General features: G+C 34.6%; 1 protein-coding gene across 1 annotated transcript in view; it reads right to left on the bottom strand.

Moving 5' to 3' along the window:
- hob (bridge-like lipid transfer protein family member hobbit) overlaps positions 1-14,091 on the bottom strand; it is an 844,941-nt gene that overhangs the window by 751,538 nt on the left and 79,312 nt on the right. Inside the window, exon 5 of the mRNA XM_090409957.1 lies at positions 13,001-13,113. Within this exon, the coding sequence (XP_090266083.1) occupies positions 13,001-13,113 (113 nt within the window). The remainder of the gene's footprint in view (positions 1-13,000; positions 13,114-14,091) is intronic.

Below are 14,091 nucleotides of genomic sequence, written 5' to 3'. Positions count from 1 at the left end.
AGGCAGAGGCCAGGATGAACAAATTGGAATATCTGTAAAAAGAGACTGGCTGAAGCAGCAAAAACCCTAGATGTAGTTTATACAAGAAAGGATGAATACAGAAGACTGACTTTAGTTGCAGATGACACAAATCACGCCTATGAAAGACAAACAGCCTCCGTAGCTCAGTTAGTTTAGATCTGGGGTCGGGAACCAGTAGCCAGCAGGCCAAATGGGGCCCAAACTTGCATTTTTGGTGGTCCATAAAAGGTTGACCATACTTACATGGCATATGACCCATATGTTGAATTATGTAAATAATACATTTTATAATATGAATAATAAATTAAAAATAATTTATTTGGTGCAAGTCAACTGTGTGAGTCATCATGAGTGGGGATAACAAAGGCAACTTCATTTGACGAAACCAAGATTTTGGTGCACTTTTGCAGCTGTGTTCCCTGGTCCATCTTTTAATATAATTCAATAACATCAACTATTATTTTCAGAGGAAATATATTTGATAAAAATAATTTCAAAAATGGGTTCAAGAAAATGTAAAACTGCAGATGAAGGAAGGCTTAATGATGAATGGAACAGCAAGTACTTCTTTATTGAAAATGGGGGGTAAGCTCCTTTTTGTCTTATTTGTCATAAAAGTGTTGCTGTTATGAAAGATATCAGACATCATTATGAGAATGAACATGAAAGTCAATACAAGGATTTGAACTGTGAACTTAGAAAAAATCAAATTAATAAATTAGTTATTTGACTGCTCAGCAAAACATATTTAAGAAGCAAAGTATTCATAATGAATCAGTTGTTCATGCTAGTTATGTTGTAGCGGAACTGGTTGCGAAAGAAGGGAGGACTTATACAGATTCAGAATTCACTAAACAATGTTTATTAGCTGTAATTGAATAAATATGAGGGTGGTCTGAAAAGTTCTCGGCCTCGACCATGATGGCAACACTATCGGCAGGATTTTTTTTTTTCTAAGTTGGTACATCTGTCATAAGCATCCTTGTGAAATTGCAAGTCATTCTATCAACTAGTTTGATTTATACAGCTGTCTAAAGCAAAAGTGTTGTCTGTATTCCCTTGAAATGGATAAAATTGAGTATTGTGTGGTTATAAAATTCTTTGTAAAAGAAGGTTTAACACCAAAAGAAATTCATTCGAAGTTAATAAAAGTTTATGGGCACTCTTCTCCTTCATTTTCGACAATTAAGAAATGGGCTGCTGAGTTTAAACATGGCTGTACCAGCCTCGGAGATGATCCACGTGAAGAATGTCCAAAAAGTGTAACAACAACAGAAATCATTGATCGAGTGCACAATATGGTATTGAATGACCGGTGAATCAAAGTGCATGAAATTGCTGAGACTATAGGCATTTCAAAATAATGTGCAAGATATATTTTGCATGCATAATTGGATTTGATACAAGGATGAAAAAGCTTTGTGCAAGATGGGTGCCGTGCTTGCTCACAGCAGATCAAAATGCACTCACATGAAAATATTTGAACAGTGCTTGGAGCATTTTAACAAGAATAAAACTGATTTTGTGTGTTGATTTATTACTATGGATGACACTTGGATTCACCATTACACACAAGAATCCAAACAGAAGTAAAAACAGTGGACAGAAGCTGGTTGTTCAGTGCCAAAGATGACAAAGTCAGTTCCATCAGCAGGAAAGGTCATGGCATCAGTGTTTTGGGATGCTAAAGGCATTTTGTTTATTAATTATCTTGAGAAGGGTAAAACAATAATCAGGGAATATTATTCCGATCTTTTAACCAGGCTAGACGAAAAAATTAGTGAGAAAAGACCCAGTTTGCAGAAGAAAAATCATCTTTCATCAGGACAATGCACCTGACCACAAAAGTGTTTTAGCAATGGGAAAATTAGGAGATCTGCACTATGAATTGTTGGAATATTCACCCTATTCCCCAGATTTGGCTCCCTCTGACTTCTATCTCTTCCCAAAACTAAAATTCTTCCTCGATGGTCAGCGTTTTTCTTCGAATCAAGAGGTAATTGCAGCTGTAGAGAGGTATTTTACATGTCTTACTGAGAACCACTACAGGAACAGGATAATGGCACTGGAGCATCACTGGAATAAATGTATTAGTCTTAAGGAAGATTATGTTGAAAAATAATTTTGAAATTATAAATTCGTTTCTTCCTTGTTAGGCTAGAACTTTTCAGACCACCCTCGTATGCCCAGAACAGAAGACCTTATTTCAAGATATTAGTTTATCTCAAGGACTTGTACAAGGCAAGTAGAAGAAATAGGTACCAATTTATTTGGGCAGCTTAAATTAAAGCAAAATCATTTGATTGCTATGCTCTGCAATGGATGAAAGACTGACGTAACAGACACTGCGCACTTAATGATATTTATTCGGGATATCGATAGTGACTTTAATGTTCATGAAGAATTGCCCAGTTTGGGTAGTTTAAAGGTACCACAACTAAAAATGATTTGTTTATAAAAGTAAAAGAAACTATTGATTCTTTAGAATTGGACTGGAAAAAATTAAAAAGTTTGAAAACCAATGGTGGAAGAAATGTGTGGCTCTAACACCGGTGTAGTATGTTGAATTTGTGCAGAATTACAGTATTTAGGTTATGATAACTCAATTGTGTTCCATTGCATCATTCATCAGGAAGCACTATGTTGCAAAATTTTATCATCAATGAAAGACATTATAGACTTCAAGAATTCTTAATAGAAGTAGAATCAGAGTATAAGGATGTTATCTACTGCTCAGCTGTTAGTTGGTTAAGTAGAGGAGCTGTGCTAAAAATTTTTTTCAATATATGTGAAGAAATAGATATTTTCATGATGGAACAAGAAAATACTGTCCCACAACTATCGGAAAAAAATGGATTACATCTGTTGCATTTATGGTAGATATTACAAAGTACATTAATGAACTTAATTTGGACCTGCAGGGCCAAAGTAAAATACTACAAAACTGTTTTCTGACATAAAAGCTTTTGAAGGCAAACTATGTCTGTTGAAGAAACATATGCTGGAAGAAAATCTACATCATTATATATATATGTTGCAAATCTGCATCTACAGTTGGATGGCAAACACAAAAGGAAACTTTTGTTGGTATTATTGAAGATTTATAAATGGAATTTTCAACAAGATTTGTGGATTTTCATAAAAATATGCGATTATTTTTTAACCCTTTTAAATGTCGACATTGATGACATTCCAAACCAACTACAGATGGAAGTTCTGGAATTACAATGCAATGAAACATTAAAGAATGCGTTTTCATTAGAAAATATCCAAAAACTTTATCGATGCTTACCAAAAAAATTTGAAGGCTTAATCAGTTTCGCAAAGAAGATAATAGTTGCATTTGGAAGCACATACATTTGTGAACAAGCATTTTCTGCCATGAGTTTTAGAAAAAAAAATTTTTCTTCTCGAATGTCTGATGAATATTTGCATGCTTCGATTCGAATTTGCACGTCAGGTTATAAAGTGGATATAGATAATTTGGCTAAGGAAAAACAAGCACAAAAGCCACATGAAGCATATTGTGATGCATAAACTATATTACTTTGTTTTTACGTGATAATAATTTTTCATTGAGTTTCATTTTCATGATTGTTTCATATCTTATACTTTAAATATTTCCGTGTTTTTTAAGATTGATATAATAAAAATTGATAACTTAAGTATTTTTTTCACTCACTATTTTCTCTTAATTAAATGCTTGTGGCCCGATTATTAAAAATAAACATTGAATGTGGCCCATGAGTCTGAAAAGGTTTCCGACACCTGGTTTAGATGAACCCTAAGTTTGGAGAGACCTAGTTTCGAATCTCATGTATGATGTAAGGAACGTTTATCAGGTGTTTACAATCAAATGGTGAGGAAGCCATTCTCATATGGAGGCAGAGAGTATTTCTCCCAGAATCAGCATTTCAACCCACAATTGTCGGCTTGCCTTTATTGTTAGTCATGCAATCTTTTGTTAATACGGCATCAATCACACGGACATCTTCACAGCTGCTCTATCTCTACTGACCTACAATTACTGATCATTCTGCGTTCTGCTTTCATGGCTCATTAGTCATTCGTGAAGGCTTGTTCATTACATATCTCAAGTTTTGTAAATTATTGGTAATTTTTGCTTGAAATATGGAGAAACGTTCAAGTTACAATGCTGGTTTTAAACTCAAAATTATGATAAACTCAAAGATCTTATGATTTTGAAATGATAAAAGGACAAGCAAGAATGAAACAGCGTGTTTTAACACAGAAGGTAAAGTGAAACTATTTCTTTAAAAACAGATTCGATTACAGCAGCATTTCTACATGTGAAACTTATTAATGTAGTTAATTACAGAAACATTGTCACTAAAGATTCAAATATATCACATGATGAATGTGAGCGGCTGATCCCATAAACAACTTTGATAATAAAAATTTAAATGCATTCGTTTTATAAATAATGTGAGCAATTATAAATTATAATGAATACCAAGGATTTAATTATAAACGTCGATTTAGTTTTTGCCTGGAAAACTTTAGTTTCCAAACATCCCTGCACATATCTCGCACCACCATTTTTGAACTTTAATTCAGGGAAAAAAATTGCAAGTTATATTCGAGTATATATGGTGTCTTTACAAAAAAAAAAAAAGGATGGTGTCTAAACATATCAAAGAGACAGGTATTTTTATGGTTAATAAAAAAAAAAGAAAGAGAAAGAGAAAAATGAAAATTTCAGCACCGTTACACAACTACAACACATGTCTGGAATTTTGAAAGAGCATGCTTGGCAGATTTTTTTTCTAAATAGTGAAAACTATGTCTGCAAATTCAGTACACAGATAGTCATCCTAAATAGAGAAATATGTATTTGGTTGGATGCTTCTATAGCTAAAGGCCTAATCTTTGATTTCAGTAACTTAAATCATTTAAGAAACCATAAGGGTAAAGAGATAAAGAGAAAAGTAATCTGTTGATATCGTTCTTGAAAAGGCAGAGGTTGTCTTTCAAGAATGGAATAAGCCTCTCATGGAGAGGCTTATTCCATCTATCTCAGTTCAACAGAACTGAGACAGAATGAAGTGGTGGTTTAGGGAGTCAGCAAATCAACTGTAAAAGGATATTAGACAGCTGTTGCTTGTACTATTGTTTAACATAAATGGGGAAAGGGGAGCAAGAAGATGCTAGTTCTGCTCAATAGCGCCCGTGGAAATGTCTATAGAAAAAACACAATGCAGATCCTGATTGTTTGTAAGACATGGGTGGAAAGGAGGAGTATATGCATGTGTCAGACAGATTTCAGTTAACCAAGCTGAACAACATCAAGAATTTTTAGAGATTTTATATACTCCACCCAAAAGGCAAGGCCAGTATTCCACATGGATTTGGGATTTGTACAGAGTTGGTAACTGTACAGATGAAAATTAACTTGTTCAGCAAAAAAATTCTAGGTTGACAAATTTTTGCTATAGCAGTGATATGTTTGAGCCAACAGATGTAGTCTTGATTGTTAAACTTAGCATTATAAAAAGATAAAAAAAGGGGTGAGAACTCAAAAAAACAAAATTGTGTTTCAGAAGATAATTAAAGGTTACTAGGTTGTTATCACTATAATGAGGTATGCTTTCGAGATCAGTGGTAAAGGCACTGATAATAAATGATCGTGGCTGGTGGAATTCATGGTGGAATTACTTAAGACAGTACTGAAGTTAAACAATTGGTCAACAGTTCTCTTGATGACACTTGCATCTCTCTCTCTTTTGGAACTGGCTGCATACAAGTTTGCTTCTATGCTGTGGAGTGAAATCCAGCTGAGTATAATAGTTAACTTCCACTGTAGCAAACTCATAGGAACCACAGGAACAGTTTGTTATAATGATTTATTTTAATAAACATAGCATTGTACCTAAGGAGCCTTGGGCAGGACTTTTGGTAGTTTGTTATAGTGAATGAATTTAGTATACTAATGTATTCCTAAACTATTATCTCTTGAGCACAACTGGCAAGATACTATCAGGACCAGATCTGGTTGTACAAAGATTTTTCTAATGACTTTCAGTTAGAAACCCAAAGGAGACATGATGCAATGTTCCAGGTAAAGATTAAGGAGATTTCCCTTGATCATATTTACTGGAAGTGAATGAACATCAAGACCACATCTGGCTCACAAACCACAGAAATCAGGGTTGGCTCAGCATGGAATTGAAATTGCAAACCATAGGATCGAATGGGAAAACACGAAACTTTTACATAGATCTATGTACAGATATGAAAGGCTATTCAAAGAAGTACTGAAGCAATACTTCATAGACCAAACCTTAATCGTAATGATTGCCTTATGTTCCCAAACGTTTGGGAAAATGTTATACTAAATTGTGTAAAATAGATTGTATCATAATGATTAATTTATCATTTCACCCCAAAAGTAGCACTTGTATAGAGGGATTCAAATTTGGCACATGTGTTGTGCTGTTTTACTTTTCAAATTATTTGCCATTGTTATTCTGGTCTTCTTACACACTAAATTAAGTTTTGTTGCACAATAAGTGAACCCAGGAAGGACTCTGAAAATAAACATCTTAACACAGAAGGTAAAGTGAAACTATTTCTTTAAAAACAGATTTGATTGCAGCAGCAGTTCTACATGTAAAACTTATTAATGTAGAAATTATTACTGATAGGATTAAGTCTTAGACATTATTCATTACTTATTTTAATGGTATTATAACACCAAACAAAACTATAAAAGGATGTTTATTAACTGGCTTATATTTCAGTGGATTCCAAATCAGCTCCAGAACAGAAACAAGTTGTGGTTTATATGAAACAATGAGTAAGTGAGACAATTCAAATTGTAATGGATAAAAGATCTAAAGTCCTAATATGGCACCCTCTAATGTTGAATAAAAGAAGTATAACAGTTCAGTAGGAGTTGATCTTAAAATGGCAATCTCCCAAATCTTTGACAGATTAATGTAGCCATGCTTGTTAAGGTTAGGAGAATGCCTCATAACCATTGCTACTCTAAAAACAGTCTTTCTGACCTGTAACAACTTCTATATAGCACATTGGTCTTCTTCCATCTAATCCTGTGTGAAGAGATGTCCAAAGCATGATCTGCCAGTCCATCGACACTTGCCATAATAATGGTAGCAAATTATTATTATTAACATCTGACCTCCATGGAGTCAGAGACTCATCGTGGGAGGTGCACATTATCACAAACAAAGCTCATCCAACCATTTCTTAAACTGATTCAATGTGTCTACATTCACAATACACTCAGGCAACACACATTTCATGCACCATCCACCCTCCATGCAAAGAACCCTTCCTCATTCCACTGCTCACACACCCAAGAGGATTGGCTTCTTGTTCTATTTCCCCCATCTTCCATTCTATGAAAAATTTCTTCCATGTCAATCTGATAACAACCTTGACTAACTGATATGTCTTAATCATATCAGACATGTCATACATGAGTAATTATTTCTTACATTCTCCAAGGCAGATATTCCTGCCTGTCATAGTAGGCTAAGTCACAATCACAGGGAATTTCATATACTCCAGGATATGCTAGTGGATAAGGATGTCCTTAGGAGATTGCTAATCTGACATAGTTTGAATGTCAAGGTTATGTTTTATTAATTAGTACTTTGGCTATCTTTTTCAGATGTACCTTGGATATATGGAATAGGAATAGTGGTGTTTTGTTCTTGTGTGTTTGGTGGGGAGGGAAGGAAAGCCATGTAGTAGTAGTACCCCAAGAAAGTATAGTGAAGATAGTTCAGTTTTGTGGAAAGGGCTCAATCATTTGAACAAATAGCCCTGGGAAAAAGTTTGTAGACTATTAAAAAAAAAAAAAAGTTAACTTGTCCCAAAGAAATCATTAACAAATTACAATCAGTAATTTGTTAAAATCATGTTAAACCTCATGATATTTATAAGATACCTAAAATCCATAAATCCGATATATCTCTATGCCATATAGTTGATAGTATAGACAATCCAACTTATAAAGTTGCTTGATAGTTAGCTAAGTCACTTTTCTTTCTCCCCCCCCCACACTGGTAACTCTTCTACTTTTATAAAACATTTGTCCATTTCAAATCAGTAGTAAAAAATTGCATCCTTAAATATTCAAACATAGTGGTTAGTTCTGATGAGACTTTCTCATTTGCTAACATGCCATTAAAGAGACATTCTTTATTTAATAACATCTAACCCCCCCCCCCCACCAAATATATTTGAATTATTCACAGTTACAATGTGTGCAGGTTACTTTACTTATCAAGGAAAAATCTACAGAGATTAATGGTACCACAATGGGTTCTTCCATCTCCCTTTTAAATGGAACACTTAGAGAAGTACTTACCAGGATTACTTCCAAACCCTTAGTGCGATTACATTTCATTGATGGTGTATTTGCCATTTGGCCCTCATAAACAAGACACCTTGGATTCTTTTATAACTTATCTTAACAACCCAAATATTGACTTCGCATTAGAAAAAGAATCAAATAACTGTTTGCCTTTTCTTGACAAATTACTTGCCTTCCAGATGGTTCATTCACTTTCTTGTTCCATTTATAGAAAGCCAACACACAGAGGAAGATATCTATGTAAACAATCACATCATCATCATCCAGTCCAATGATGATGATGATGTGACACTTACACACAGAGATAGGGCTATTTATTGCAATTATGCAGTCCTTTCCAGAGAACTCAACTATCTTCACCATATACTTGAGGTTATATTTTATTAATACCAAACTACTGATAAAATATAACCTCACATTCAAACCACATGCCAGATTAGCAACCTTGATCCACTCTTAACAACAAACTCCATTCTCTAGCATATCCTGGAGTATATGAAGTTCTCTGTGACTCAGCCTACTATGGACAGACAAAGTTACACACAGCAATATCTGTTAACAACTCCCTTGGAGAACTTAAAAAATAATTCACTACCATTATTATGACAAGTGTGGACTGGCAAATCATACTTTGGACACCCGTTCACACAAGATTAGATGGAAGATCAATGTGCTATATAGAAGTCATCACAGGTGAGAATGACTATTTTTAGAATCAGCAATGGCTATGATTAATGCAGCCATACTTAAACAAGTAGGGCTGCATTAATCTGCCAAAAATCTGGGAGACTGGTCATTTTAAGATCAACTCCTACTCAACTACATTTCTTTTATTCAACATACCAAACAGATTGTACCAAATTAGAACTTCACACCTTTAGTCCATTACAAATTGAATTGTTTCACTTACTCATTGTCACATATAAACTGTAACATGTTGTTTTGCTCTGAAGATGCTGGCTTGTAATCCAGTGAAATATAAGCCAGTTAATAAACATCTTTTTATAACTTAGTTGTGTATGGTGCTGTAATTCCTCATCATCATTACTAACTTCCTATTTACAATTTTCCTCCAAATTAGTCTGTTACTTGTCAAGACTCCAACATTAACATTATCAGATCTTATATTTCTATCGTCTAAGGCACTTTGTACCGTATCAATCCACCTATATCTTGGTCTTCCTCTGGGTTGTTTTCCTGCCAACCTGGCAGAGAACACTTATTTTGCTAATCTGTCCTTGCCCATTCTGTTTAAGTGACCATACCACCTGAGATTAGCTATTCTCACGCACATTCCTGGATGCGTTAGCAGAGTCTATGTCAGGTCTATGTCAAGATACAATGTCAAGTTCTTTCCTAATATCCTCATTTTTAATATGATATTGCCATTGATGCCATCTGTTCATGCCCTTAATCTTTCTCAGGACTCTCATATCAGCGGTCTCTAGTCTTTGGTCAAGTGTTTTACTTCTGACCCAGCTCTCAGATCCATAAGTTAAAACTGGTTTGACACCGTCTTGTATACAGCTAATTTAGTGTTCCGACTAATTTCTCTCTTATTCCATATGAATTTATTCAATTGACTTCCCACCATACCAGTTTTGCTGATTCTGTTGTCTATTTCTATATTTAATTTACCATCTTCAGTAAAAATCGTGCCTAAATAGCTGAAATGTTTTACTTGTTCCACAGGTTCCCCGTTCACAACACAGTTGACATTTTCAACAATTCTACCTATTTTCATTGTCTTTGTCTTTTTAATGCTGACTTTCATACCATATCTATTACAACAGTTATTCAATTTAGTCAGAGAATCTTGCAGACTTGCAGTGAATTTATTTAGAAGTATAACATCATCTGCATAAAGTAGACAGCTGACATTAACATCTCCAATTTTGATATCATTTTTAATACCACTTTCCTTCATAATGTGATCCATATAGATAATGAATAACAGAGGAGATGATGCACATCCTTGTCTCACACCAGATTTAACATTAAGCCATCTTCCTGTACTTCCTTCAATTCTAACTGCTGACTTACAACCCAAATAAAGACTAAGTATTGCTTGATATAATGCCCGATCGACACCATATAACTGTAGTGTATTGAATAGCTTCTCTCTTGGCACCTTGTCATATGCCTTTTGCAGATAAACAAAACTTAAATACAGATCTTTGTTATATTCCCATGCTTTCTCCACTATTTGTCGTAAAGCAAAGATCAGATCCTGAGAGCGTCTATTTGGTCTGAATCCAGCTTGTTCTTCACCAAGTTTTTCTTCCACAATTCTTCTCAATTGTTTCTCAAGTATACTTGCATAGATCTTGCCAGGAACACTCAGTAGGGAAATACCTCTGTAATTCTCACATTCAGTTTTATTTACCTTTTTATATAAGGGTACTATGAGCGCTCTACTCCAATCATCGGGAATTCGTCCCTCTGTCCAGGCTTTCTGAACTATGCAGTGCAGCCAATGTAAGACTTTTATACCACCATACTTCAGCATTTCTGGTCGAATATCATCTACTCCTGCTGCCTTTCCATATTTCAAGCCTTTGATGGCTTTTTCTACTGACTGTATGCCTGTTGAGTGTTTTTTTACCACTGTGCTATCACTTCTTGTTTCATTGAGAGTTTTTTCAAAGTAATTACTCCATACTTCAAGGATATCTTTTTCTCCTGTTTTCATGTCACCTTTATCATCTCTAACTCCTTTTACAGCACACTTTCATCCATTTCTAAGCTTCTTCAACAACCTCCAGAATATCTTACCACCTTCTTGATATTTATTTTCTATGTTCTTGCCAAAGTCCTCTGATGACTTTGTTTAGCTAGTTTTACACATGTTTCGCTTTTTACATTCGTCTCTGTATTCTCTAAGAGCAAAAGCTGATTTATTTGCCAGAAACCTTTGATATGCTTTCTTCTTTTCCTTCATTGCCTCTTTAACTTCCTGTGTCCACCATGGAGTTCTGATTTTTCTATCCTTGCAGACAACCTCACCACATGCCTCTCTGACTGAATCAATCAGGGTTTTCTTCACGGCTTGCCACTGAATTTCCAAGGTTTGGTTCCTGTTCTCAAACTCTTTCATCCTTTTTTACTTCAATAATCTTTGTGTATTCTCTGGTAATATTGAGTTGGTTGTGCTTTCAGATTTGTTCCAGTAGCTGACTTTTCACTGTTCGCCCTGGTTCCCTGGCGAAAACAACGGGGGCCTGGTTTAACTGGGCGATGCCCCAGCCGGCATGAAATTTTGTCATGTTGTACCATCATTTTGTATTTTGGTTTAAGCCAATAAGAATACAATTTGGTCGGCTAAATCCCAAATTGCCAGCCCATCCTCGTTTGTTCAGTATCCAGGTAGATACCCAACAGGGTGCACCATGAGAAGGTGAGAATTGGACATTAGGTCAGAAGCCCTGGTCGGTTCTCCGCATTCCTTTAAAGGCTATGTGGAGGTCTCCTCTCAGTTATATAGCTTTGACCCTCATGTTTAATTTTTACCATAATTTTGATATTTTATTCAAACACGTATACACTGTACTTAGTGTATGCATATGCATATTTCGAAAGAATTCCTATTAATGTTAAATTAAATGTATAAATATAAAAGCAGAGTGGCTTAAAAGGTGTGAAAATCTGGAAAATTTACAAATTTAATGTAGCAATGTTTTAACATAATACTTGTAAGGTACTAGGGGGAAAAAAAAGGTCAATGCAGCTGCTTGCACCTGTTCTTATAAAAGTATAAAATGAAACTGCAATGATCAGCATACCACAAATATTAAGTATGCGGTTAACCTTAAAATGCAAAGTTACATAGTACCATATCAAAGACAAGTCTTCATCAAAATTATTACTCTGAAATGTTTTATTCTCTATTTAGTAGATTTATTTCAAGCAACATTTATATACCCAAACTGGTAAAGATGAGCTCTGTGACATTCAAAACATATTTATTCTACATTCTGCACACCCATTAAGACTCTGCTTGGAGTAATAAGTGGGAACGATGTTAAAATTTTTTTTGTATGGATTGGAAGTTGGGATTTTTCAAGTTAAAATATCTAGTGCATTCTGATGCCCAAAACATACACATTAAATTTACAAGTAAATAGTTACAAATTTAAAGTCAATGCAGCTGCTTGTACCTATCCTCATAAAAGTATAAAATGAAACAGCAATGATTAGCATACCACAATTTGCAAAGCATAACTGATATTGGAAAATGAAAGTAAAATTTTCCCAAAGCATGAAGAAATGCAATAGCCTCATTAAAAATCCTCTTGGAAAAAATTCAAAAAATTTGAAACCCACACAAATGTGACCATTTACTCATCTGACACAACATCCTGAATTGAAATCTATAAAACAAGAATTGCAAAAGGGAAGATTTGTGCAAGTGTTCATGTGTTTAAAGGGAATAGGGGAAATTCTCTTTAATAATGTAGAGATCATTAATCAGATGGTAAACAAGCAATGAAAATGTCAACTATTATAGCTTTACAGATTAAATCAATCTATAAAGCATCAGTATGCAACTAACATGAAATTAACAATACATAAAGAAAACTTCTCAAAATATAAAATTTTACAGGAAATTCTTACCCAGAAGCTTTTAAATGAAGAGATAGTTCTTGAAGTGTGGTATGAAATAAACAGTCCTGACTGGGTATTCCTAGTTGCATAATATTCACATTGGAGATATGAATGGAGAGGAACTTTGAAGAAAGAATAAAGGCAAAAATTAGATGACAAAATTAACAAAAAAAAAAAAAAGTAAAAACTAAATAAAAGAGAAATGTAATGGCGTTAATGTGTTTTAGGTTCTGCAATTTCTTGTGTATGGGACTGATATATATATATGTGTGTGTGTGTGTGTGTGTGTGTGTGTTTAATAACATATACATTTTATATATATATAAGTTTTTTACCTTGGTAATGCATATTAGGGTTACCAAGTAATTTTATAAACTTGGTTATTTTACTCCTAATCCCAAGTAAGCAAATAGTTAAGTTTGCACCTGAACATAGTTCAAGTCTAAAGGTGGTGCAACACCAGGGCAACTCATTGTAAAGGTGGGAAAAGCTCTGATCTCTATCCTTAGTATTCATAATGTAAAGCACATCTCACTAAGAGATGTATACTGCAATACATTATGGGTGGGGTCACTACCCAGACCGGTTTCAACCTTTTTTGAGGTCTCCTCAGTGAGTAGCTAGACCCTAAATACCAAGGTTTTAGTAATACAGAGCCTTATCAACTTTACCTATACAAGTTGCTACAAGGTGTTTTTATTTTGAATAAGAATCTCTGGAGGAGATATAGATGTAAATAAGTTTTTTACCTTGGGTAATGTATATTAGGGTTACCAAGTAATTTTATAAACTTGGATATTTTACTCCTAATCCCAAGTAAGCAAACAGTTAAGTTTGTGTCTGAACGTAGTTCAAGTCTAAAGGTGGTGCAACACCAGGGCTACTCACTGAGGAGACCTCAAAAAAGGTTGAAACCGGTCTGGGTAGTGACCCCACCCATAATGTATTGCAGTATACATCTCTTAGTGAGATGTGCTTTACATTATGAATACTAAGGATAGAGATCAGAGCTTTTCCCACCTTTACAATGAGTAGCCCTGGTGTTGCACCACCTTTAGACTTGAACTACGTTCAGACACAAACTTAACTGTTTGCTTACT

This window comes from Typopeltis vanoorti, chromosome 20 (assembly GCF_054136105.1).
Source record: "Typopeltis vanoorti isolate ZY-2024b chromosome 20, IOZ_Tvanoo_1.0, whole genome shotgun sequence".
NCBI classification, from domain to species: domain Eukaryota; kingdom Metazoa; phylum Arthropoda; class Arachnida; order Uropygi; family Thelyphonidae; genus Typopeltis; species Typopeltis vanoorti.
This window is presented reverse-complemented; position numbering and strand designations above follow the sequence as displayed.